This window comes from Pseudorasbora parva, chromosome 8 (genome assembly GCF_024679245.1).
Source record: "Pseudorasbora parva isolate DD20220531a chromosome 8, ASM2467924v1, whole genome shotgun sequence".
In the NCBI taxonomy this organism is placed as follows: domain Eukaryota; kingdom Metazoa; phylum Chordata; class Actinopteri; order Cypriniformes; family Gobionidae; genus Pseudorasbora; species Pseudorasbora parva.
In genome coordinates, this window is record NC_090179.1 from 41,991,468 (window position 1) to 42,019,161 (window position 27,694).

A 27,694-nucleotide genomic window follows, 5' to 3' on the forward strand; every position below is an offset into this window, starting at 1 on the left:
AGCAAACACACAACGTTGGCACAACGTACTCAACCTTCTAACAACGTTGACACAACATGGCCAAAAGGTTGCTATAATACGTTGTGTGGTGAAGGTTGTTACAGTGTTGTTACAACGTTGACATTGAACCACCATCCAGGACCATCCCAGCAAACACGTTTACGTTGTGGCAGCGACGGGGCTGTAGCAACGTTGTTGCGCAACATTCAGCAACTTCAAGACGACATTCTGACAACTTATTTTTTTAATGCTATATTCCCCATTCCCCATAGTGGTTCATTTTTAATTTCAGACATTATACTTTTTATATGCCTATTGTTTATCCTATTATTTATGGGCCTAACAGTAAAACACTTACTTTGAATCTTGAATTATTTATAATCAACACCTGCAACACACTTTTGAAGAGTAAAAATGACACAAGTTTATTCAACTAATTCAACTTTATTATAACAGCATGTGGTAAGCGACCATACATACAGATACATTTTGTAAAAATAAATAAAATAAAAATAACCAAATATTTAGTTTAAGTAGGCATATATTACATCAAACACACAAAAACAAGCAAAGATAGGCCTAGGTCAGAACATTTAAGAACAAAACCGGGTTTTGTAGATGGCAGAAAATCCTATTGGAAAGCCGGGTGATATCGGTAACCGGAATCATGTCCAGGAAATATCAACAAATCCAAAGGAGAAAAGCAAGTCCAGAAACCAGCAGGTATGAGATGTTGAACACTTTCTTAACGGTAAGGATCGGAGTAAATCTGGTAACGTTAAATGAAATAGCGTTATGATGGTAATACACAATATCGCAACTCCATGAATAATAACATGATTTGTCCATTTATTTTATTTTTAAAAAAATGTAGTTTGTAAAATAAAGAACGAATGAATGTCACGTAGACACGGAAATTGTAGCTTGTTTGAATATTTACGTATCAGCTAAGGTAAATTAAAAGGCTGAAGAGTAAAAATGACATACAAGTTTATTCAACTAGGCCTAATTCAACTTTATTATAACAGCATGTGGTAACGCTATTTCTTTTAACGTTACCAGATTTACTCAGATCCTTACCGTTAATAAAGTGTTCAACATCTCATACCTGCTGGTTTCTGGACTTGCATTTCTCCTTTGGATTTGTTGATATTTCCGGGACATGATTCGGGTTACCGACCTCATCACCCGGCTTTTGAATACGATTTTCTGCCATCTACAAAACCCGGTTTTGTTCTTAAATGTGTTGACCTATCTTTGCTTTTTTGTGTGTTTGATGTATTATACTTAAACTAAATTTTGTTTATTCTATTTTATTTATATTTACAAAATGTATCTGTATGTATAATCGCTTACCACATGCTGTTATAATAAAGTTGAATAAGGCCTAGTTGAATAAACTTGTATGTCATTTTTACTCTTCAAAAGTGTGTTGCAGGTGTTGATTATAATTAATTTACTGTTAGGCCCATAAATAATAGGATAAACAATAGGCATATAAAGAGTATAATGTCTGAAATTAAAAATGAACCACTATGGGGAATGGGAAATATAGCATAGAAAAATAAGTTGTCAGAATGTCGTCTTGAAGTTGCTGAATGTTGCGCAACAACGTTGCTACAGCCCCGTCGCGTCTTACAATTCTACGTTGTTACAATGTTGCGAGCACGTCAACATGCGACGTTGCCAAAGTAGAAATACAACGTGCCACAGACGTTGCCACAACGTAAACGTGTTTGCTCTAGAGCGCGGCCATTTTAACTTGATTGTTGGTCTCATTCACTTCCGGTTATTTTAGCTGTACAAAAACTGTCCGTTATGCTGCTTGACATCTGTTACCATGTTTATTTTAATCCATCAATTGTAATCATAAACACACTAGTTTAAGTAAGTAATGCAATTTATTGGATTTAATTTAGTTATTTTTCCATACAGTTGAATGAATAGGACATGATCAACCTACAGAAAATATCTTATAGGCTTACTTTATGAAAAAAAATAAAAAAATAACACAGGAACAAATGGGGTACAATCTGACAGTGACAGGCTGACAGTTTAATAAAGGTGGCTTCAAATCCTTTTTTACACCTGTCAGAGGTGTTTGGGCCACATTATTATGAATTTTCCATTCACATTCACTCATATTCAAGGACTTGGATTTGACCTCCTCCTGTCAGTGCTGAAGAAACACAAAACACGAGAAATACCAAAGTACTTTGACATAAAATTTGGTTAAAAATATGAGATCAGTGAAAATTCTTCTATTTTACATTTATTTAACTCTGGTTAAGAAATTAATTAAAAGGCTTGACTGATACCAGAATAAATTTGATATTACAGTAGCCTATTTTGTCCTAAAATTTGGTTCTTTTTTAGGTTTAAATAAAAAAATAAAAATGTATGAAGTCAAGTAACATTATTTAAATTTTAACTAAATTAAATTTTAGTATAAATGAGATGCTGTTATGATATTTTGAAATATTTTTTATTTTTATGTCTAAACTTCTCATTTTAAATTAGTTAAATTTTTTGTAATTTTTAAAAGGTTTTTTTAAAAATGTGTCTAAAATAATCTTTAGTTTTAGTTGTTTTAAGTACACACAAAAAAAATATTTTTTAATTTTTTAAGATTTACTAATTTCAATTCAGGCCCGACCAGAGTTTGGCGTTTACAGATCAGAACTGTATTGAGAGTTGCTAGACGACACAGGCAGATTAGATTTGCTGCCGCTAGGGTGCGTCTAGATTTCTAGGCTAGGCGTGAATAGTAGCTGGCTATTTTTTCATACAGTACATAAATGGTGAAGAACATTGATGATTTTGAGAGACAAAGAGGGTTACACAATCACGATCCAGAACCATACCTCTATTAACCTGAGACAAAAATACATTTGCCCACATATCTAAATGTAGTAAAGATGTTGAATAAGCCCTATAAGGGAGTATCCCTTTAACAGAACAAGGGAATGGACCATACATTTACATTTAAGATTTAAAAAATAAAACAAAAAATAAAGGTGCACTATGCAACTTTTCGTCCACTGGAGGGCGCCTATTCTAAACGGCTCGCGAGTACCGGGACTTTTATTATGACGGGACGGGACGGGACACAGTCGCCGGGGCACGGGCACTTCCGCTTTTTCTGGTCAGGTAAAAACAGCTCTTTATCATATCAGATACATTTAAGGGGCCAAAGGCTTCGGCCATCCGTCCACTCTCTTCCCTGAACTGAAATGAAGTAGTGGGCTGTACTTTCCACACGATTGACATCAGGTTCATGTAAGCCCATGGCCGAGACTGGTATTACGACACCTGTCGGGCCGGGGCTAGTAATGCTACTGCTAATTAAGGTTGATATCTCTGCAGCACTATAACTTGACATTTTTTTAATGACATCATCGCCCTTATTTCTTCTCATTCTTTTGATGCGTGTAGGTCGTTTTTTGGATATTTTTACCTCAATTTTTATACATGGCACCTTTAAGCTCTATTTTTTTCTCTCTCATTTAAGTCTTAATACATAACATGAATAATATGTAAGGATTATTCAATTCAATTTCATGGATGTGAAATTTTCTGTTGTTGAGGGTTTTGAAAACTAAACAAAAATGAGAAATGTTGCATTAGCAACTAGCTGAAATAAAATAAGCTACAGTTTTTCTATATTTTATTTTATTTCAAGCTAACATTCATTTTATTTTAAGTCAAAACATTTAAAAAAAAAATGTTTAGTTTCAGGGTTATTATAATAACCCTGATCGTAAAACTGAATAATTAAAATGCTCATGTACCATGTGTCCAAACTCACTCTCAAACACTCAAATACACTCCAGCGGTCAGAAAGGCTAACCTGTGGTTATTTTTACAAAACCAATAACGAGTCCTTTATTTGAAAGACACAGCGTTTGGACTTGCATAAGTGAAAAGGTCAGCGCGCCGGCGAGAGCCGAAACCGATTCAGAAACCCAGAGTGAAGTGATTGAACGCTGCAGTCACAGACTCAAAGGAGCTGTGGAGAGATGAAGGTCAAACTGAAGTCTGAAACCATTTACAAAGACGCTTTATCTTGTACAATATTTATGTAGTTGGGCCTCAAATGCCAAGACAGGATGTGAGCTCTTGAGTGCTGAGGAGACGGTCTGCGTTACGGTCACAGAACTGCATGAACTTCTTGGCACAGCGGCGAGGACGCAGACTTCTGCGGAGCTGGAGGCGTAACGGACGAGCTTCTCGTTCGCTGAGAACCCCATTACCGTCTGCATCCAGCCACGTAAAGTACAGACGGAGAGTGTAAACTGAGGGAAGAGAGGTGGGGACGTGAGGACGGGGCTCGAGTGTCCTGAAAGACCAGAGGAATCAGTCAATGATGGAAGGTCTGGATCAACGCCACAAAAATGACAATGTAGAAATAGTGGAAAGATCACAAAAAAGTACATTTCGTGATTCATCTAAAGATGTGTAATTTTAGTATTATTTATATACTTTTGAATTAGCTTTTATTTTTATATTTTAATTTTGTCACATGCTTATGCACTTTTTTGCTACACCTGCCAAAGGCCAGTGACTTTAAATGTACCGCCCATAAATATTTATTACCAGCCGTAAAGTAATGACACCAAAATTTCACAATTCTCTATTCTCCACATCTAAAACTACTAGCCTAACTACTAATATTAAAACATTATTAAAGACAATTCACAGTCAGTAATAAAATAAGAACAAATAATCAATTTACTAGCAATAGCACAAATACATACAATATAACAAAGACACAAATAAAATAAACAGTGCGTTTCCACATTATTTATGAGAGTAGTTTTCAAGTACAGTAGTGTAATAAAGTAAGCACTTTATAAATAAAACAGCTTTATTTATGAATGAAGCAGCAGGAATATTAGGCTGCTGTCACTTTAAGAGCGAATGCACAGATCTAATAGACTGATACTGTTACACATGCATTTACTTTCTCAACTGTTTAATTTAACTTAAAGCTACACTGTGTAACTTTTTTAGTTTATTCTTAGCTAAAATAACTTAGTTCTTTCAAAAATATATGCGCTCATTAATGTATATTTACTTCTTTCAAGTAATAATGTATTCTCGTAAGTTTGTAATATACCATTGAAAATACATACAGGTGAGGGGTTCGGATGGCGGTCGCCATATTGCTCCTCCATCTTAAAAGTACATTTGCCAAAGAGGGACATACCCGTAAATTCAAGCTTCGCTTTTCACGTTTTAACACTCGATGGCACTGTGTCGAATGTGAAGAGGGGGATTGCTTAAGGCTGCTATATGATGATGGAGGATCACTCTTATTCTCGAGGATATTTGCCAGAGTCGCCAAGGAAGCGGAAAAGAGAATTAAGACGGCAACGCAACGGGCAAATCAACAAGACAAAAGTAAATATTGGAGTGGCATTTCCAAGATGGAAAGAGCTCATGAGGAGCAACGATTTTAAAAAGAACGCCGACGTTGCCTGCTTTCTTCTCGAAAGGTAATATTAATTCAGCCTATTTGTGTATATTGGAAGTTTTATTGTTGCTTGGCTAATTATATCATGGTGTGCTGTGCATAACACTGGAACGACGTCTAGGATAGTTTTCCTCGCGTCAATGATGAAAAAGTATTGTTTACCTTATAACATAAATCCGTGTTCTATGACGGATAACATGAGATTAATATTTTAATTGCATTATAATTTGTAGGCTATATATGTAGACACTTTAAATTTGAGTTATTTTTCATTTATTTTACTGTATACACAATTAATGTAGTGTAATCTGATAATGCTAGTGTAAGTTAGCTATTTCTAAGCGGGACTTTCACATCTGTCCTGTAATCTGATATAGCCAACAATGTAAACTTTGCCTTACGCCAGTGATGTCGTACAATATACAGAATAACGATAGCACTGATAAAAGTTACTTTACTAAGATTAGCTTGCATTCGTTTGGGAACCGATAGCTGATGTTAGCAATGAAATGGTAAAAAAAAAAATAACGATAACGTAAAATTATTATTCATTTTACATAGATTAATTTGATCATAGATCATTTGGCAAATTAAATAACTGCAAATTATAATAGTTTTCAAAAGTAACCTCATCACTTGAAGCAACACTCACCGAAGAGGTCGAACTGGAAGCCATGACTAAATCGGCCACTGTAGGAGTTGAAACGAAATCGAAATTGAGAGAAACAGAAACTATTATTCACTGGATGGTCATATACCTTTTCACCACTAGATGGGGGAAAATATCACACAGTGTAGCTTTAAGACAAAACCGACTCTCTTTACTAGCATACAGTCAATTTGTCCACTTAAGTGCAAGAAGAAGTGAAAGAGAGCTCAGTTTAGTATTGGCGCGCTGTCTGAGACTCGGCTTTCTGCGCGCGCTTCGAATAATGAAATGAGCACTTTTTCACATTCTGTTTAGCTTTATTGTATTTTCCTTTTCGGTTAGTAGCAAACGCAACATTTGTAATTTTCGTTAACGTTTGGTGTGTGTGTTCATTTTTCAAGTTTTTGATTTTTAGCTTTATTTTAATTCATTAATTTATTTGAATTATTTTAGTTTTTAATAGTTTTATTTAACAATAACAACACTGTTTCAAAAGAGAAATGTCTCATTTCAGCAAGCAAACTGAATTGCAAAAATTATGTTTTCATACATATGTTTTAATATTTACTGGTTGAGTAAGAAACTGATATTTCAGAATTGAAATATGGTTGAAAAAATATCAGGTGTTGTTTCAGTGTTTGTTTATTCTATTTTAAGGTGATGTAGTTGCATTGTACTTACTCAAATAAGTACTGAGTAATATTAATTAACTACATGTACTTACTACAGAGTTATGGTTAGGGTTTGGTTTAGGGTTTGTTACAGTGAATTAACTACATGTACTTACTATACAGAGTTCGGATTGAGCTTTGGTTGAATTGGGTTAGTTGCATGTAATTATAATTATGCACAATTTATAGTTATTACTACAATAACTACATGTTGAAACAAGGACATATGCAAAACTGAAACAAAACTCAATTCACATTTGTTGATAGAGTGAGCGTTTACTCTGATAACTGCTTGTCTTTATGTCTAATGACTGTAATCGATGTGTGTGTGTGTGTGTCTCTAACCTGTCAGCAGAAGATCGAGCAACACTTTCAACTTCCTGCTGAAATGCTTGTATCAAACTCTTCAGAAAGTCAGTCTTTCGTACACTGGGACAACCTATACAAACACAGACAGATATCACAATTTAAATAGCTGATATTTTAGTCAAATAGACTAAGATCTGACTGGTTTGTATATTAATGTATTGCCGCATCAGCCTCACAGGTTATAACATAACAGATAACATCAATATTCAACAAACAACACAATCAATATTAGCTGAATGAAATTCAATTTTAGAAAAAAGGCAACTCTATAAAAAATAATTTAAATGAAGTTGTGATAAAAATGGTTCAAAGGTTGTGCTGATAAAAATGATTGGCTGATGAAAAAAAAAATTAGGCTTATCAAAAATGGTGGTTAATTGCCCTTCCATAAATGCCCATTGGTCAGTCTACCGTGGCCTGAACACTTCATATACACAACTCAAGAGATGCTCACAAGTCTCTGGGCTCGAGTCCAAGTCAAGTCCAAGTCAAGTCTCAAGTCTCTGGGCTCAAGTCCAAGTCAAGTCTCTGGGCTCGAGTCCAAGTCAAGTCTCAAGTCTCTGGGCTCGAGTCCAAGTCAAGTCTCAAGTCTCTGGGCTCGAGTCCAAGTCAAGTCTCAAGTCTCTGGGCTCGACTCCAAGTCAAGTCTCAAGTCTCTGGGCTCGAGTCCAAGTCAAGTCTCAAGTCTCTGGGCTCAAGTCCAAGTCAAGTCTCAAGTCTCTGGGCTCAAGTCCAAGTCAAGTCTCAAGTCTCTGGGCTCGAGTCCAAGTCAAGTCTCAAGTCTCTGGGCTCGAGTCCAAGTCAAGTCTCAAGTCTCTGGGCTCGAGTCCAAGTCAAGTCTCCAGTCTCTGGGCTCGAGTCCAAGTCAAGTCTCAAGTCTCTGGGCTCGAGTCCAAGTCAAGTCTCAAGTCTCTGGGCTCGAGTCCAAGTCAAGTCTCAAGTCTCTGGGCTCGAGTCCAAGTCAAGTCTCAAGTCTCTGGGCTCGAGTCCAAGTCAAGTCTCAAGTCTCTGGGCTCGAGTCCAAGTCAAGTCTCAAGTCTCTGGGCTCGAGTCCAAGTCAAGTCTCAAGTCTCTGGGCTCGAGTCCAAGTCAAGTCTCAAGTCTCTGGGCTCAAGTCCAAGTCAAGTCTCAAGTCTCTGGGCTCGAGTCCAAGTCAAGTCTCAAGTCTCTGGGCTCGAGTCCAAGTCAAGTCTCAAGTCTCTGGGCTCGAGTCCAAGTCAAGTCTCAAGTCTCTGGGCTCGAGTCCAAGTCAAGTCTCAAGTCTCTGGGCTCGAGTCCAAGTCAAGTCTCAAGTCTCTGGGCTCGAGTCCAAGTCAAGTCTCAAGTCTCTGGGCTCGAGTCCAAGTCAAGTCTCAAGTCTCTGGGCTCGAGTCCAAGTCAAGTCTCAAGTCTCTGGGCTCGAGTCCAAGTCAAGTCTCAAGTCTCTGAGCTAGAGTCCAAGTCAAGTCTCAAGTCTCTGGGCTCGAGTCCAAGTCAAGCCTCAAGTCTCTGGGCTCGAGTCCAAGTCAAGTCTCAAGTCTCTGGGCTCGAGTCCAAGTCAAGTCTCAAGTCTCTGGGCTCAAGTCCAAGTCAAGTCTCTGGGCTCGAGTCCAAGTCAAGTCTCAAGTCTCTGGGCTCGAGTCCAAGTCAAGTCTCAAGTCTCTGGGCTCAAGTCCAAGTCAAGTCTCAAGTCTCAAGTCTCTGGGCTCAAGTCCAAGTCAAGTCTCTGGGCTCGAGTCCAAGTCAAGTCTCAAGTCTCTGGGCTCAAGTCCAAGTCAAGTCTCTGGGCTCAAGTCCAAGTCAAGTCTCCAGTCTCTGGGCTCGAGTCCAAGTCAAGTCTCAAGTCTCTGGGCTCGAGTCCAAGTCAAGTCTCAAGTCTCTGGGCTCGAGTCCAAGTCAAGTCTCAAGTCTCTGGGCTCGAGTCCAAGTCAAGTCTCAAGTCTCTGGGCTCGAGTCCAAGTCAAGTCTCAAGTCTCTGGGCTCGAGTCCAAGTCAAGTCTCAAGTCTCTGGGCTCGAGTCCAAGTCAAGTCTCAAGTCTCTGGGCTCGAGTCCAAGTCAAGTCTCAAGTCTCTGGGCTCGAGTCCAAGTCAAGTCTCAAGTCTCTGGGCTCGAGTCCAAGTCAAGTCTCAAGTCTCTGGGCTCAAGTCCAAGTCAAGTCTCAAGTCTCTGGGCTCGAGTCCAAGTCAAGTCTCAAGTCTCTGGGCTCGAGTCCAAGTCAAGTCTCAAGTCTCTGGGCTCGAGTCCAAGTCAAGTCTCAAGTCTCTGGGCTCGAGTCCAAGTCAAGTCTCAAGTCTCTGGGCTCGAGTCCAAGTCAAGTCTCAAGTCTCTGGGCTCGAGTCCAAGTCAAGTCTCAAGTCTCTGGGCTCGAGTCCAAGTCAAGTCTCAAGTCTCTGGGCTCGAGTCCAAGTCAAGTCTCAAGTCTCTGGGCTCGAGTCCAAGTCAAGCCTCAAGTCTCTGGGCTCGAGTCCAAGTCAAGCCTCAAGTCTCTGGGCTCGAGTCCAAGTCAAGCCTCAAGTCTCTGGGCTCGAGTCCAAGTCAAGTCTCAAGTCTCTGGGCTCGAGTCCAAGTCAAGTCTCAAGTCTCTGGGCTCGAGTCCAAGTCAAGTCTCAAGTCTCTTTATTATAATAAGTCTCTTAAGTGTTGCATCACGTACGGCGACCCATCCAGGCTGTATAGAACACTGCAAAGCTATATAAGGAATTCAAAGCATGTAATATGTTATTTTGACACCTTTTTCTATTAACATACTGTATCAGCTTTGATTTTGTTATATAACTGTAAACAGGGTATTGCAACATGACAAAAACACCAAGAATGCTTTACCTTTAAGATAATATCTGCATTTTGCCTTAGCACAACCGCACAGTAGCCTACAGTACAGACCAAAAATTTAGGTTCTGAAGAAAAAGTACTCCCTTGTCTGTTCCTGATTTATAATGATAATGCGGACCTGTGAGAGCACCAGCACCACAACATACTTGGAGGAGGTCCATATTCCACGAGAAGGAATATAGCGTGGCCCCTTTAAGAGCTGCGCGTTTCTCTATTGAACTGCCGGTGTGTGTGTGTGTGTGTCTGTGCGCCGAACTATGCCGCGATTCACGCGAACAGTGTGAGTAACATTGACTCGGGAGCACTCGTTCAGAAAACTAACCTACGTATTCATTTTAGCCGATTGTAATGTATTTAGTTCAATAAAACACATGTACTGTAAGCGTTGATGGTGTTAATGATTTACCTCAGACATGAGAGAGAGTGCGCTTCAGCTTGGATGGCAGAGAATGCGCTCAGTGAAAAAACGCACTTTTCGATCTGGAGTGTAATAAAAGTTAAGTAGAAAATATTGTATCTTATGTAGGCTTGTTTCAGAGTAATGTTATTGTTAACCCTTTTCTTCCCCTGTTAATGTTTGCTGCTGCTGCATTACTAGCCTACGTCTATGGCTGATCTCAATTTCTCCAACTATGGGCCACAGATCAAACAGAAAATGCGCACTGCGTTAATACAATAAGTGCGAGTCCGAGTCTCAAACTCGAGTCCCCATCTCTGACACAACTTGATCATGGCCAGATTTAAAGTTAAAGTTCTTGTTGGTTAGCCAGTTAATTAGCGTCCCATATTAACTAGCTCAAATTTGTGCAGAATCAACTTTGAGTTGAGGTCAAAGTTCTCGTCAAGGATCAAAAGCGGTTGCTAAGAAAAGTGTTTTTGTACCATCTAGTGGCTTAATGGAGAATACAGCAAATGGCCCATTGTATTTTAGTATTCTTATGCTTGGCTTGTTTGAATGTTGTAGGCATATATAATAATAATAATAATAATGCGTTCGATTTATATAGTGCTTTTCAAGGCACTCAAAGTGCTTTACATAGAAGGGGGAATCTCCTCAACCACCACCAATGTGCAGCATCCACCTGGATGATGCGACGGCAGCCATATTGCGCCAGAACGCTCACCACACACCAGCTGATTGGTGGAGAGGAGACCGAGTGATGAAGCCAATCAGGATATGGGGATGATTAGGAGGCCATGATGGACAGGGGCCAATGGGCAAATTTGGAATGGGATTTTTAATGACCACAGAGAGTCAGGACCTCGGTTTAACGTCTCATCCGAAAGACGGTGCTCTTTGTCAGTATAGTGTCCCCATCACTATGGGGTGTTAGGACCCACACAGACCACAGGGTGAGCGCCCCCTGCTGGCCTCACTAACACCTCTACCAGCAGCTCCTGGTTTTCCCAGTTGGTCTCCCATCCAGGTACTGACCAGGCTCAGCCCTGCTTAGCTTCAGTGGGAAACCAGTCTTGGGCTACAGGGTGATATGGCTGCTGGTTGTGTTGCGACAAAAAAGAGGGCCGCTTTTAAAACAGTTTGAAACCCACTTATTTAGAGAGACAGAGACGTTTATCAGACTAGAAAAGACCTGATGCTCCAGTGTTTGCTATGATAAAATAGCTTGGATGCATGTAAACCAATTGTAGGAGACTCCGGAACAGCATTAGGAGCCTTTAAAATAGCATAAATGGCACTTTAAAAGAGAATGTGGATTAATGTCCAATTTATTTTGACATTCTTCCTATTCTGCTTGCCATTTATCTGGGATCGGCAACTTCAGTCCAGGAGGGCCTGCAGAGTTGAGCTCCACAACCCTGATAAAAACTCACCTGACTACCTTTCCAGTTAGACAATGACTAGCTGGTTCAGGTGTGTTTGATCAGGGTCAGAGATAAACTCAGCAGGACTGAGTTTGCCCATCCCTGACCTAATATATACTAAGATCTGACCTAAAAGAGGTGTTTCTGTGTAGTTGTTGCTGATGATGAGTGTGTGTGTTTCCTGAGAGCTGCAGTCAGGCATTTGGTTCCTGTGCAGAGAAAAAAAAAAATCATTTTCAGTTTTCTACACTGGCTTACACACGCACGCACGGACGCACGCACGCACGCACACACACAGCCCCTACCCCTAAATCTACCCATCACAGGAAACATTCTGCATTTTTACATTTTCAAAATAACTCATCCTGTATGATTTATAAGCCTTTTGAAAAGTGGGGACCGCTGGTGATCTCAGGTTTTACTATCCACAATGTAATATAAACAAGGACACACACACACACACACAAACAAACATATACACACACACGCTACCTGTCAGAAGTGCCCGGGATGGGTCGTCCCGAGTCCACTCTCACACACCAGCAGTATCCTGTGCCGCTGTGGCACTGAACGGATCTGTACCGCCCATCTGCACTGCATTCTGGGATAAAACGCTCTTCTGACCCCCGAATGCCCGCTTCAACGAGCAAAGACGTTCTCTCGTGTTCACAGTTCTTCAGAGAGTCTGTAGGAGTACAGAGAGAGAGAGAGAGAGAGAGAGAGAGAGAGAGAGAGAGAGAGAGAGAGAGAGAGAGAGAGAGAGAGAGAGAGAGAGAGAGAGAGAGAGAGAGAGAGAGACTGAACAAACGCACTCTTCAAATGAAGCCTTGATCATCTCCTCCTCACCTGTGGGTTGTCTGACGGGACGGGTTCCATTTGGGTCTGAGTTCAATAGGATTGTCACCCAAAATGGAGGCACAGTGACTCCTGTATTTAAAATCAGACAATGGTGACATCTTCAGTTTTCATCAATGGAGTTCATATGGCATGAATTTCCTTCAGCCTGAGGATTATTCATTTCACTTTTGTTGTTACTAAAAAAAAAAAAACAAGAAAGCTTAGCCAGGTGAGACAAAGGCTATGTTTACATGTGGGCGGCTATTTTCATAAACGGACATTTTCAACCTCTCCGGTTTCAAAAATAACATTGTGCACACGTACCCATGTATATATGGTCAAGAGCATGCCAAACCTGTAGGTGGCGGTGTAACGAGAAGCTCAAGCCCACGTAAGCCAAACAAAATCCCGGCAACGCTGGCGGTGACGCGGGCTAGTTCTTCGTGTGGGAGGGAGAAGTTGTTGCAAAATTGCTGACCTCCGAGCACTCATTCGTCTCTGCTCCTCGACATAATGGAGCAGCTGTATTTGCAAATGCAAACACGAGAAGAGTTCACACCAACATAAATACGACTGCTTCTCTGAACGCTTCCATGATCACATGTAAACATAGGTCGCAGTTTTGACGTTTGACGCATACTGTGACGATGGCTGCCTAAACACCCGTTTGTCTCAATTTACATACAAACTTGCAAAGAACGATTTTCAAAATCTCCACTCTGGCCGGAGTTTTTTAGGGTGCTTTCACATCTGCCTCATTTAGTTCGGTTGAATCGTACTAGAGTTCGTTTCCCTCTTTGGTGCGGTTCGTTTGGTCAGGTCTGAAAGCAGCAATCGCACTCGGGTGCGCACCAAAAGCGGACCAAACAAGCGGACCGAGACCTCCTTGGAGAGGTGGTCTCGGTACGATTTCAAACGAACTCTAGAGCGGTTTGTTTGTGGTGAGAACGTGATCCGACCTCGAACAGAACCAACTGCAAAAGTACTGATCATTTTTGGACTGAACCAGCTGCCGTAGTTAGCTGCGCTGACATTGTGTGCATGATATTATTACCTGATAGATCGTTGGCAATATTTTCGGAAGATGAGCATGTCAAGTTAAGAATAATTAATGCACGCCCCCTCTTGAAGTGACGAGTGATGCGCGCTCGCCGTCTGCAGTGCCTTAGAGCGTTGTTTTCACGTTGCATCCGCGCTTCATTATAGAAATGTTTTGTTTGCATACTGTGGTAAATACACACAGTGTAATAGATTCTGGCCAGGGACTAAACCGGCCCGCGCAGCCGTACGTATATTCTGACCAATCGAAAAGCAGTTTAGGAAATACGCCATGGCCAATGAGTGATGTGGATGTTGTCACGTGCCTGCGTTTTGGTTCGTTTTAACTGGTTCGGACCAAAGCAATCAGTGTGGTGTGAAAAGGAACCAAAAAAGCTGAAAAATGCAACAATGTATAATTGTTTGCCCTTGGTTCGGACCAAATGAACCGCTCTAGAGATGTGAAAGCACCCTTAGAAAGACTCGTTTTCAGAGGCAAATTCTCCGTTTGCTTATAAACGAAGGGCGCAAACGAAGGTAAATGTCTCTTTACTTTTTAAAAATAACCAAACGTTTAACATGTAAACAGGGCCAAAGTCATGCTAATGAAATGTAATGCAACTAGTTACTATTTAGAGCTATTACAATGTAATATCGTATTTTAAAAAAGTAACTTTGCCCAATATATCAATATGACAACAATATGTACATTAGTTTGTGTATTTGAGCTTTGCTGATCACTGAGTTCATGTAATAGACTACAAATATATGATGAACATCAGATAGAAATCCTCAATGTGACCTGCAGTCGTCGGTAGAGAGCGCCGCTCAGGATCAGGAGAGGAGCGCCACTGAACACCTCGCTCTAAACACAGAGGAACATGTCAGATAACGGGATCTTTACTTCATTATACTGAGATATGTGTGTATGTGTGTGTTCACTTACTCGCTTGTGCTAATTCCACATCGGTTTCCTGAGTAATATCTGACATCTGACCTTCAGCACAGATAAGGGAAAAACAGATGAAGGAAAAATGCGATGCTTAACCATTCAAAACGTGCAGTTCTCTAAAGTTTCTACAGAGGTTTTCAGCCCACTTTATTACTCACACACTTCGAAAATCCTGAACAAGGCCCAATTTGTGGTGTATGAGAGTTAATATTGTTAGCTAAAAAAATAAAACCATAAAAAATGTATTACTTGAACTAAAACAAACATTAACTGAAATAAAACTTAATTTAGTTTAAGTTGAAGTTATTTTGCCACTCAGTTATGTCGTAATAATGTGATGTTATGTCTTTAAAATAAGTCATTATAATGACAACATCTAATGTGGAATCTAATCTAATCGGAAGATTTTTCTAATCTAGAAAAATATGCGGTTTTGACAACATAACATCTCTATTATGAGCAAATATGTTGTTTTAATGACATAACATCTTTTATTACAAGGAAATGTATTAATGAGAATTTTTCTTTTTATGACATAGCCAGCAGCCATATCACCCTGTAGCCCAAGACTGGTTTCCCACTGAACTTAAGCAGGGCTGAGCCTGGTCAGTACCTGGATGGGAGACCAATTCCCCCCTTCTATGTAAAGCGCTTTGAGTGCCTTGAAAAGCGCTATATAAATTGAACGCATTATTATTATTATTATTATAACCTCATTAATACGAGACAATAAAAAAGCTGTCTGACATCAACATCGGCACGTGGGAGAGTCGCACAGAAGACCGCTCTACCTGGCATTTAGTTCTCAGACAGACAGGCGTACAGAAAGCCCAGGAAACCAGGAATAAAAACCTTGCCGCAAAGATAGCCAAGAGGAAGGAAAAGCAACTGCAGCAACTGCAAAAAGCAAACTTTTTTACATTCTGACACGAGCACCTATACAACTCCACAACTAACGTTACGTAAATGTATCCACTAACCATTCAGAAATGTCTGTGTACGGCTCTGGTTCAAACATGTAAGGCTGCACTACACAACTGGTTATTTCTGACATTTTGGCTGAGTGAGATTTGTTTTTCACAGAGTATCCGAAGCTTTTTTAAAGACTCCGCCCTGTTCTGAAATGGGGGTGGGGAGCAGCAGCTCATTTGCATTTAAAGGGACACGGACAAAAACGGCATGTTTTTGCTCACATCCAGAAAGGGGCAAATTTGACAAGCTATAATAAATGATTTGGGGGGTATTTAAGAGCTGAAACTTCACACACATGGGGACACCATAGACTTATATTACATCTTGTGAAAAGGGGCATTATTATGTCCCTTTTAATGACATTAAATCTGGTTATTACGAGCAAATAAGCAGTTTTAACAAGAAAAAGATGCCATTTTTAAATGACATATCTCGTTATTACAAGCAAATATGTCATTTTAATGATATAACATCTTGTTAATAGGAGAAAATATGTTGCTCGTCGTAACAAGAAAAATGCAGTTTTAACAACATATCTCGTTATTACAGAAAAATTTTGTTTTTGTTATTATTATAAACATCTCAATATTATGAGAAAATATTTTGTTTTAACGACATATCTCGTTAAGACATAACTGAGTAGAAAAAAATGTTTTACAATTATATAGGCATATTAACTGTTTCCCCGCCAGCTGTTTTTTTAACATTTTCACCAAAATTTAATAGCCCATAGAATATTTTGTTTTATGAATATCTGAGCATGCAATATATCAAAAGAAAGAGCTGACCCTCTTCTTTTAAACAAAAAAACATGTTTTATTCCTTTTTCATCAACACTGGAATATGGGTAAGTTTCATAAAAACAGCTACATTTTGAAGAAAAAGCTGAGAAAATCAGGTTTTTGTGAATGACTGTATCTAGATCAGATTCAGAGTGATGATCAAACACAGATGGAGGAGATCGAGTCCATCAACACTTCTAGTGCTTTACAGTCCTGTAGATCGTCCTGGGTCCACATTTCATTCACTAACATTAGATCGTTTTGATTCATATGCTGTTAAATGATGATGATCACGTTATTTTTCATATGCATACATATGATCGCTCGTTTTACTCCGTCTTACTTGGGTGTGTTTTAATCAGGAGATTCAGGCCCCGTCCCCACGAAGCCAGTGCTTTCCCAATCCGATCTTTTTTTCCCCTCATTTGAAAAAATATCTGCGTCCACACGAGATCACCGAAACCGACTAAAAACGATGTAGTTTGCATGCCAGGCCAGTGTGTGGCGCTGTAATTCTGCCACAGAAATACACTAAAAACAGAGGAGAAGAGTTGTGGCTAGAAGAGGTATAGCAGTGGTCGGAGGTGAGCAAAATCTCACAATAAAATAACAATAAATACATTTGCTACTTAACATATGTGTTTTATTAATGCCTACACCTACCCCAACCCAAAACATACCCTTACAATAATGCAGATACGGTAATTAAATGATGCGATATTGATGTGCGCATGCCCAGTGCCCGTAGTTGTATCCCTTAAATCTTTCACCGTGCTGAACGTAGTGTGATGACATCACCGTTTCAGAAAATATAGGGATTCGCTGTACACACGAAAACGGAAGATTGACGTTTTCAGATCTATCCACTTTGGGACCCGGTTTCAAAAAATATAATAATAATAATAATAATAATTTGTTACATTTATATAGCGCTTTTCAAGGCACTCAAAGTGCTTTACATAGAAGGGGGAATCTCCTCAACCACCACCAATGTGCAGCATCCACCTGGATGATGCGACGGCAGCCATATTGCGCCAGAACGCTCACCACACACCAGCTGATTGGTGGAGAGGAGACCGAGTGATGAAGCCAATCAGGAGAGGGGGGTTATTAGGAGGCCATGATGGACAGAGGCCAGTGGGCAGATTTGGCCAGGAGGACGGGGTTACACCCCTACTCTTTATCGAAGGACATCCTGGGATTTTTAACGACCACAGAGAGTCGGGACCTCGATTTAACGTCTCATCCGAAAGACAGTGCTCTTTGTCAGTATAGTGTCCCCATCGCTATACTGGGGCGGTAGGACCCACACAGACCACAGGGTGAGCGCCCCCTGCTGGCCTCACTAACACCTCTACCAGCAGCTCCTGGTTTTCCCAGTTGGTCTCCCATCCAGGTACTGACCAGGCTCAGCCCTGCTTAGCTTCAGTGGGAAACCAGTCTTGGGCTACAGGGTGATATGGCTGCTGGTCATGGTCAAATATTGGATTCATGCTTCCAAAACGCCGGATCCGTGTGGACGAAACGCTGATACGGTACAAAATGTATACGTATACAGCTAAACACGTCTCTGTGTGGACGGGGCCTAAGTACTCATTCAGAAGATACGCAATAGCGCCCCCTAGCGTCTGACAGTGAACACACGGAAACACTGAAAATTCTGTTTTTGGCCTTGGATGCATTTTTTCATAAATAACGGAAAATGACGTATTTTGGCGGGGAAAGTTAATAAAATAAACAGCAAAAAAAATACTAAAACTTCAACTAAAATTCAAATGAAAACTAAACATAATTTTAAAAAAAATTATAAATTATATTTACGACAGTAGACTGCTGTTCGTCTTCTAATCGGATATCCCAAAATTCACATCAAACTATGTGGATGGAAGCATAGCTAGCACAGGCCTGTCTCACTCGTTCAAGCGACTCACGAACAGAACTCACGAGTGCAGTTTGGCCGCAGGTGCAGGACAGAGCTTCCGCTCACAGGCATCCCATCGGCAGTGGAGCACCAGCAGTAACCTGTCTGATTGTGACACTGCACCTACGGGTCAAAGGTCATGAGAGGTCATGCAGGCTTGGAAACTGAAACTAGAAATGGAAATGCCACCAAAATGAACAACAATGCCTCCAAATTAACCAGAGGCTAAGTATTTTTACTTTCTACTCAAGTACATTTTTAAGTATATACTTTATCAGTGTTTTTCTTTAGAACATTTTTACTTCACTGCATTCCGAAGCATAATATATAATGTCATACTTTTTACTGCACTACATTTCATAAATAAAAGTTGTTGTTTTCTAACTTTTAGTACTTAATTACACAAAACATTTTTACTTTCTTTGAATACTTTGAATGCTTGTTTTACTTGAGTAAGCGCTACATTTTTAATGTAATTAAGTATTAAATGATATTCAATATGAAATGTATTGCTGTAAAAAGTACAATATTATGTTTTGGAATGTGTTGAAGCAAAACTTTTCCAAAGAAGAACACTGATAAAATACATTATACTTAAAAAACAAAATTACTTGGAAAGTAAAAATACTTGAGTACTGTCCGCATCTGAAATCAACGCTACGTTTCTTTTGAGATTATGGTCGCAGTTAGGGGTGGGCGATATCTTGATATTTAAAATATATCGAGATATTTTTTCAACTCGATATGGATTTGGACATATCGTATATATCGATATATTGTTTATATTTAATTCTGATTCCGCCACTTTGCTTGTTTGCCCTCTCTGTGCTGCGCTCGTGTGCCTCCCGCCTCGTTGCTTTTGTTCCCCCTCACCTCACGTGTTGTCTCATTGAACACGGCGGCGTCCGCAACCAGGTGAGGATTAGTTATCATGTTTACAAGCGAGTGCGTTGTTCAAGACTCAGTTTAGAGACTCGTTTTTCTTATAACACAACTGCTTGCTAAAATTCATAAAGAAATATTAATGTTCATCATAGTTCAAATCGCAAGTTTCACCCAGTCTTGACACTATTGGTACGAGACGCGGTGCGGAGACACCAGTTTATGATTTGTGTCTAACTGATCGCATGGTTTTCGGTTAAAATGTCAAAATGATCGCATATCATTTGAAAACATTTAAAAGGTATTGCAATATCATTACTATTATTATTTTGTCAGCTTTATCACGGGATTATGATGAATAGGTCTATTCATGTTTTAACCAAGAGGGAAAAACGCGACATCCCGGGTGTCCTGAGACACAGTGCTCTTCTTTAAGTTGTACTGTATCATATAGCCTACCTTCTGATGTTCATATTTCGTTCTGTAACTGGAAAAGAAGTGAAAATCGACTCATGTGTAGCCTACATGATCCGCATGATGAGGCGCTCAGTCACGCTTTAGTAAAGAGCGCGACATCTACTGTTTGAATTTTGATACTAATTTAACAGGAAGTGGTGTTATGACAAAATCAGTTTATTTATATCTCAGTCATGCCCCCATCTTTCTGCAGAATGCTTACTGTTTACTTTAGGCCTAAGTGTAAAAAAGGGAGTCTTTGATTCATCTTTTGAAAGCATGAAATAAATGAAAAGAAGGCAATATTATTTATTTTCTTTTACAGTTAAATTATTATTATTTATGTAATCAGGGAGGTTTTTTTTTTTTAAATGTCGCAAAAGCACTTGGCACATTGGCATATTTGTTTTTGCTGTAGTTTTTAGGGGGTTATTTTTCCTGTAAAGATATTGAGATATATATCGTATATTGAGATTTAGCAAAATAAATCGAGATATATTTTTTGTTCCATATCGCCCAGCCCTAGTCGCAGTTATGAATATAATTGTTGGACTTTAGCATCACAATACCTCTGCATAAGTTCCGTCGGCTTTGCATATCGGGATAAAGATGGCGAAGGAGTCCGAACGAGCACTGGCCCGCAGAGCCTGAGAGCGAGCCAGCTGACATTTAGAGCTCAACGCATCTGCTGACAAACACACAACACTTTTAAGACATGGTCCACTGAGAGCAGATGAAGATGATGAGTCCTGTGATGAGTCTTTACCTGCGCATGTTGACAGCGTGTCCATCCTCAGCTGGCTGTTGATGCACTGGGCGCGTTGAAAAGAACACAGAGATTTATACATTCGGCCGTTGCTGCCACACACAGCCTGACGGCGCCCTCTAGCACAGTCCAACACACACGCCTCAGGCCACTGCTTGTCCAACACCAGCAGCTAGAATTAGAGAACGGGAGGGGGTCAGGGTTTTTTGCATCTGGATGAATGTGAAAGGCTAGTCTGTGTAAAAGCTCTCAAAAGGGCAGAGAAAAAGGGAAACATGGTGTCTGGCTGAGGAACAGCAGCCTACTGTCGGGAAAAAAGCTCACGGTCCCATGATGCGAAAGGTGATGCAAGACAGTTTAGACACACTAATGAAAGATTTATATTTTTGCACTCCCTCAAAGGATTATCTTGTTGAAAGCAAGCGAAAATAGTGCATATTTATATATTAAACAGCCTCAAGATAAAATATTAAAAAACAACATTCACCTGCAATTTGAATTTGGCATCCTCTGCTTTAATTAGAGAAGAAAAGTAAAAAGTTTGTTTGCTGGTTAATACAGAAATAAAAATGTAGAAATATCAGAGTCCCCCCCCCAATACTACAGTAACAGTCTTTCAATGTCAGATTAATTTTGTTCTGTACGTAGAGATGTGGGGAAAGGCAAAACAGATGAGCCTAGCATAGATTCCCTTCACCCATGAATATCCCAAACATATGTGGCAGTGTTTACTGAATCCATGAGAAGAATTGAGCAGTGTGTCCATTAATGAAGCCCGAGAGAGAGAGAGAGAGAGAGAGAGAGAGAGAGAGAGAGAGAGAGAGAGAGAGAGAGAGAGAGAGAGAGAGAGAGAGAGAGAGAGAGAGAAATGTCTTGCACATGTTCGCAACACCAGACATTTGTGGTAATATCTCCACCTCTATAATAACAACCATTACTGAGGAACCATGAATACCAGCAGGTTTTAGAAAAATCTTTAGAAAATATATTAACCAATTTTGTTTAATATATATATTTAAAAAAGGAAAAAAATAATTTTATGGATAGTTACCCTCATGCTATTCTAAGTGTATGTGACTTTCTTTTTTCAGACGAATAGTCAGTTATATTTAAATATGCCCTGGCTCTTCCAAGCTTTATAATGGCAGTGAATGAGAGTGCCAGTGAAAATACATTTTCTGTCTTTTCTTAGTCTAGAAGGCACCCAATTCAAAAATAATTTCACATTTCTAATACATTAATGATGACCCATTAAAATACAGATTCATCTTCCCAGCACTAAAGTACCCCTTTAATTTGTCTTACGGGAAATATGCAAGTATCTTCTGTTACTTCCGAAGGAAAGTACTAAATGAAAAAAGGTGATATTTAAACAAAATAACTAAATTTGGACATCATCCTGTTCAAAAGCTTTTTTCTGAACATTGGTCAGTTTACCTACTCAAGACAAACAAGCGTTTCAAGAACAACCATCACAAGAAAAAGAAAAGAAAAAACAGCCATGGATCATCCAAGGAACGACGCAGTATTAAGAATCAAGGAATCATAAACTTTTGAATCATTTTTATAAATTGTGAACTATATGTAAACATCTTTTATGTAAAACATCTTTGTCAGGACAGTACTAAAAATAAAAAATAACATGCCTTTTTTATGATCGCTCTTATCTTGGTTAAAATATTAAACATTTTGCAGATTCTGCAGGGGGTACACATTTGAGCACAACTTGGGTCATCTCTTTTTGTTAAATAATGTCTATTATTTCTCCTAATTGTTGTTGTCTTGGATAGACCATTTTTTAGGTCTGCAAGAATATTATACAAATTCTAGTCTTTCCCAGAAAAAATCAGTCAAGGTACTAAAATACTACTTCACTTTTAGACTCTTATATGAATTTCCTTAAGCGGTTACCGATCTTGATTTGCCAAAATCATTAGGATGGAAGCCTTCCACATTTTCACAGTCCAGTTTCAAAAGGCAACAGCAACTGCAACATTAAAAGTGACATGGACACAGTTGTGCTTAAACCGGCTCCTGCCAAGACTGTAACAAACAACAGCCGAAGCGTGTAAAGTCAACGCTGACTCTGGTGGAGAACAAGGCAGCACTGTGGACATGAGGCATGTCTAACCATTTTATAACTGTGAATGAAAATAAATATACAGTCTTAGTGGCCTCAGGTGGTTGGTTTAGTACCTAATGAATGAGAGATGTGGTGCCGCTTTGCTGACAGGTGTGCATATTTTAAATTTAATGCCAATTTTTTGTCCTTATAAGAGCCTTTTGAGGAAGGAGTGATTTTAAAGAATAAAAATTCTGTATTTGTGTTCCTTTCAGACAAAAACTCTTAACACGCTCACGTGTGGCTCGTGCTCAGGCATTTCACATTGCCAGGTGGATTTTTTTTAGGTCAGCAGGTGTCCGTTTTGACATGGAAATTTGTGCACAAAACCCTCTTTACTTATAGGACATTATACATAGGCCTACTCAATTTTTGTGACTTTGTTTTTTAGAGTTTATATTTCAACAAAAAAAAGTGTGACAAGTCCTCATTACATGTTTAACTTCCCTATCTGCAACATTAAAAATCAACATTTTGGCCAATACTTATATAGTGGCCAATATATCATACATAAATTACGAATTGTAAAAGCAAGTTAATCTTACTTTTTCCATCAGGATTGTTAAAAATCAGCTTTCATCTGTAAAAATTTACCATACAACTATACATTTTACACATGCATACTGAAATCAGGTCCTTATTTTCGCCTCCAGTCATGAGTTTACCTGATTTTCATCCGTCATCTTTACTGAATCTGACAACAGAAAGATGAGTAGAACGCGACAGGTGAACGTCAACACCAGCATGATTCCCGCCACAACAGCCCACGTTCTAAGATCGGTCGCGCTCTTCCCGCCAGCGTGCGAGTTTAAACACAAGGCGCGCGTCCTCACCACAGTAACGGCCAGGATTCAGAGGTTGAAGACAGCAGAAAAATACCGCGCTTATTCAGGTTGTCATAACAGGCTAACGGTTCGCTCGCGCTTTTACTCTACGACGACAACCACCAGACAGACGATAAAAATGAAAATAATATAAGCTTTAACACATTAAAAACGATACGTCTTCTTTCCCTCATGTTATTTGAAGAGCTAGACACAGCCTGTAGGCTACCTCACATTTTCACACAGGAACTCCTCCTCAGGACGGCTAGGAGGATGGTAAGTTAGCTCTCTATTGGTTGTATTCTTTGAGTCCTTAACCTGTCTAAAGTGTTTGACAGAGTGGCTGTTTTTCCCCCAAAAAATGTTCATAGCCCATACAGCTATTTTGAGCTTTCTTAAAATAACGTTCACCCTACAAATCAAGCTCCATCCACATTTGAGGCATAATGCAGATTACCACAGAAAATGTATTTTCTTTTATGAGGGATAAATAGTTATAGACCAAACCTGTCTGTCAAAGCTAGAATCAATGTCTAAAAGACTAATTGCTAATAAATATTTTGTCACCCATGTTTGCAGCCTATTAAACCTAGAACATGCTATAATTTATTAGTCAAATTTAAAATGTTAGCTTTAGTGGGAGGAAATCTCAAGCAAGCAGGGACACAGACAAATCATTCAAAGTGGTAATATTTTATAAGGAAACTTTATGTGTGCATGTGAAATTCACTTTTCATCTCGAGACAGAAAGCAGTTTTTGCAAATTTCCAGTACAGCAGATAACGTTTGATATTAAAGAGTACAAAAGAGGAAAAAAAAATCAGAATTCCAAATGCTTTTATTCAACTTTTCAGATGTTAGAGCAGGCTTTTGGTCCAAGTCTGTTCAAATCTTCTGAATCTCACCTGCCCAACCCTATTCCCTCCCTCTACCCTTAATTTGTCCTCACTTGAATTCAACACTTTCGATTGCAAATCACCCCCGCCATTCCTTACAGAGCATGGTTGGTATTGGATACATGATTGCATAGATTTGTTAAACAGTAATTTAATTTTAATTAAGACATAATGGAATGTTCATTAAGACTTCAGCTCTCCCACTCCTTCCCCTCAACCTCCAGAGCTGTACATTGGGTCCCTGCCCCTCCCTGTAGAAAGAGAAAAACTAGTGTACAACAAAAGGAAAGAAAAAATTGAGTGGGAGAAAGAGCAACCTGCAACTACCAGGCACATTTGTACTTATTTCTGACTATATAAAATTCTCTTTTCGACTGTTGATTCAGCAGCCGTGTAGTCATAGGCTTTAGTGGAGGGGTCACTACAAGGCTATGCTTCACATCACCACTGAAGCTCCTACATGGACATTCAGTAATATTTGAAAAACAAGTAGAGATGGATGCCAGGTGGACATTAGTTACAGTTAATAACTCTTTAAGGAACATGTCAATTTGAGTCGGGGAGTCAATAAAAGAACGCTGTATGGGTATTTTTTTGTAGATTGATTCTTCAACCCCTCAAAAAACACAGACCTGTAGCTACTCAAACCTGCCTACAGTACTCCGCAGGGGTGAAACTGCTCATTTTATAATCTTTGCTTTTGACCTGAAGCGCTGTGTGACTGCCATGGGTATTCCGGCAGTTCTGTGTACTGGAAAAATAAGTATGTACAGCGTAGAATCCCACCAACTCAAAATTGCTGGAGAGGAGAGAAAAAAAATGGGAGGCATAAGCTGAGGTTAGATTTTTTTTAAGAGTTCCATCGATCCAGCAAAATGGGTTAAGAGGGCATGTCAAAAATACCCTAACAAAACACTCGAGTCATTCTGTCCATTTTCCTACGATATACAGCCTCACTATATTCCAAATAACATATTCCAACCACAAACCAAACCTCCCAACTCTACCAACTCTAGCAAGAAAACAACAAAATTAAAACAAAGAAAATAGTTAACTGAAAAAGCTTGTGCCCTCCCCACCGGGGTAGAGGGTGCAGGTTAAGTGTCTAGGCATAGACTGAGCCAAAGCCGATTCCTTAAGCTCTCTTTAGTTCCATCCCAGAACAAACTAATATATTTAATTAATATTTTTCTCATTTATTTTAACCCAAAGGCTTAACATTAACTGTCTTTAAAGGTTACTGCTGGTGAGAAATCACTTGAAAAGTTGGAAAAACATCCAGTCCTTTCATTGTATCCATGTGATTTTAAGAGGAAACGGAAGAAGATTAAAGAACCTGAGCTGTAGCTACAGTCCAAAGCCACTCACCCCTCTTCCCTTGACACTGAACCTGCATCTTAAACTTCTTTCCTTCTATCCTACAACTTTCCTTAAGCTCTCCAAGACTGACATGTTTTACACAGAATCAAAAAGGTCATCCCTCAATGCGTGGCAAGCTTCATCAACAGTTATTTTGCTCTTCCCATAATGCCATGGTTACCCCCTTCCCCCAAACATCTATCCCCCCTCCCCCTCAGGTGTGCTATGAAGTCCCGTTTTCAACACTCTTAAATATCTTCCTCAGGAGCACTGATCTCTTTAAGGACTGGATGGTTGAGAGAAAGACAGATGCAGGTTGATCCAGCGCTCTCATCTATCTAGTCTGTGAGAAGATCAGCGCTGATGCAGGAGAGAGAGTTGCTCCGGAGTTCTGGAGTTGGTGTTTAGAGATCACTCTCCCCATACAGGGCGGTGGAGAAGGACATGTAGTCAAGAGCACCCGGCACCGCATCAGGCCCTGCGTATGGTGCCATTCTGGCAATGCAATACTCTGCCTGGTCAGGAGGAAGCTCACGCCTCAACTCCTCAGCTGTGATGTAGTTCTGAAATAAAGAAGAGACAGGACAGGTTACTTTGGACACTCTTAGGCGGCTGACACCCTGACATAGGGATGTCATAAGTACCGGTACTTCGGTAGCAAGTCGGTACTGAAATTTTAAAAAAATCTGACGATACCAGCATTTCTGTAGTACCGAATCCCGAGTACATCCGGTACCCGCAGCTGCATTCATTTATTTCCGTGTTAATCTAAGCGCAGGGCTCCAGGCTGTAGCCGAATATATACAAGTGTCTGTGAATATTAAACTGCAAAATACTATTTAAATAGAACTCCTGCATTTTCTGTGTGCGTGTGAATGACGGGCACGCTTGCACACACACACGTCACTCGCTCGCTGACTTGTAGTCTCTGCCAACTGCCATGTGTCACTATATGACGATACGAACGCATGAACCATCACTTCATGAGAATTTATCGTTTCATTTGAGAAAACTGTCAAATCATGAACACAGACTCAAAGGTCGTCACTGCAACCCATCAAAATAAAAGTTCGGTGTAGTGTGAAGAAATTGACAGAATATATTAGGCTACTGTTGTACGGTAGATTTAGCTACGTCTCTATGTAATAATAATAATACGCCTTTACCAATAATTATTCCTAGATGGTTGCTTATTTTTCACTCGCTCTTTAAACCATTTTTAATTTTAAACAGCATAGGCTACAGCCTTTATATGTTTATGTATTATTTACTTATAATGATTATCATCATAAATAACAAACTCATTGAATTTGATAATATTTTTTTTAAAAGTTAAATAAAATGTAAAAAAAAAAAATGTATTTTGCTGTGGTACCGAAATTGGTACAGAGTACCGTCAAATTTGTATGGTATTGGTACCGACTAAAGAATTTTTGGTAACTTAACACCCCTACCCTGACATGCACATTCTTACCTTGTCACCGGCTAGGATCTTGAATGACGCAATGACCTGGTCTGCGGTGTCTGTGTCGGTTGTTTCCCTTGACATGAAGTCGATGAAGGCCTGGAAGGTCACTGCTCCACTGTTGTTGGGGTCAACAATGCCCATAATACGAGCAAATTCAGCTTCACCCTGAAGAACAGAAGTTAGAGATTAACCCAGATAAACCAGGAAAAGAGTCCTGACCACAAGAACATTTTTTTAGACTGCATTTAATTTGAAGCTAATGAAATCGCGGCTGTGAGAAATAGAAGTACAGTTGGCTCAATGCGTTGATTTAAAAGGTATAGCTTACCAAAACAATTTATTCTGTCATTTCCTCAACCTCATATCATTCCAAACCTGTAAGACTTTTGTTTATCTTTGGAACACAAATTAAGATTTTTTTTATGAAATCTGAGACATTTCTGTCCCTCCATTGACAGCTATGCAACGCCCACATTGACGCTTTAAAAAGTTCATTAAGAGATTGTAAAATCAATCCATATTTGTTCAAATTTTCTGAAGCGACTGAATTGCTTTGTACAAACAGGTTTAATTTACATTATTCACATATAAACACTGTTCAGCGAACATAAACTGAAG

General features: G+C 39.5%; 2 protein-coding genes and 2 pseudogenes across 7 annotated transcripts in view; all 4 read right to left on the minus strand.

Moving 5' to 3' along the window:
• Positions 1–1,990: 1,990 nt before the first annotated feature.
• On the minus strand, positions 1,991–23,516 carry LOC137085328 (SPARC-related modular calcium-binding protein 1-like). Of its 2 annotated transcripts, none has more exons than XM_067451881.1 (11): positions 23,195–23,516; positions 20,408–20,579; positions 20,211–20,329; positions 18,327–18,426; positions 14,623–14,673; positions 14,479–14,541; positions 12,648–12,728; positions 12,294–12,486; positions 11,931–12,010; positions 7,142–7,235; positions 1,991–4,339 (listed from the first exon to the last, which is right to left on the minus strand). In XM_067451881.1, exons 1-11 carry the CDS (start codon positions 23,273–23,275, stop codon positions 4,093–4,095), a joined length of 1,281 nt encoding a protein of 426 aa, XP_067307982.1. In that variant the 5' UTR covers positions 23,276–23,516; the 3' UTR covers positions 1,991–4,092. The 2 variants fall into 2 exon arrangements, with proteins under 2 accessions (XP_067307982.1, XP_067307983.1); XM_067451882.1 differs by having other exon boundaries at positions 20,211–20,326; positions 23,195–23,515.
• On the minus strand, positions 11,364–11,479 carry LOC137085540 (5S ribosomal RNA; annotated as a pseudogene).
• LOC137085551 (5S ribosomal RNA) lies at positions 17,738–17,853 on the minus strand (annotated as a pseudogene).
• A 514-nt stretch (positions 23,517–24,030) lies between the features above and the next one.
• The window catches only part of actn4 (actinin, alpha 4), a 64,242-nt gene continuing 60,578 nt past the window's right edge, over positions 24,031–27,694 (minus strand). For all 5 annotated transcript variants that reach the window (XM_067451315.1, XM_067451316.1, XM_067451317.1 and 2 more), the window contains 2 exons: positions 27,083–27,241; positions 24,031–26,171 (listed from right to left, as the gene is read on the minus strand). In XM_067451315.1, the coding sequence (XP_067307416.1) occupies positions 26,013–26,171; positions 27,083–27,241 (318 nt within the window). In that variant the 3' untranslated portion in view covers positions 24,031–26,012. The remainder of the gene's footprint in view (positions 26,172–27,082; positions 27,242–27,694) is intronic.

Bases quoted from the DNA above. Each gene is read 5' to 3' on its own strand.
- LOC137085328 (XM_067451881.1), bottom strand. From the start codon at position 23,275: ATGCTGGTGTTGACGTTCACCTGTCGCGTTCTACTCATCTTTCTGTTG. The intron at 12,487-12,647 runs GTGAGGAGGAGA...GTACTCCTACAG, and splicing joins TCCCGTCAGACAACCCACAG to ACTCTCTGAAGAACTGTGAA. The intron at 4,340-7,141 runs GTTAGAGACACA...CTGGTCTTTCAG, and splicing joins GCTCGATCTTCTGCTGACAG to GACACTCGAGCCCCGTCCTC.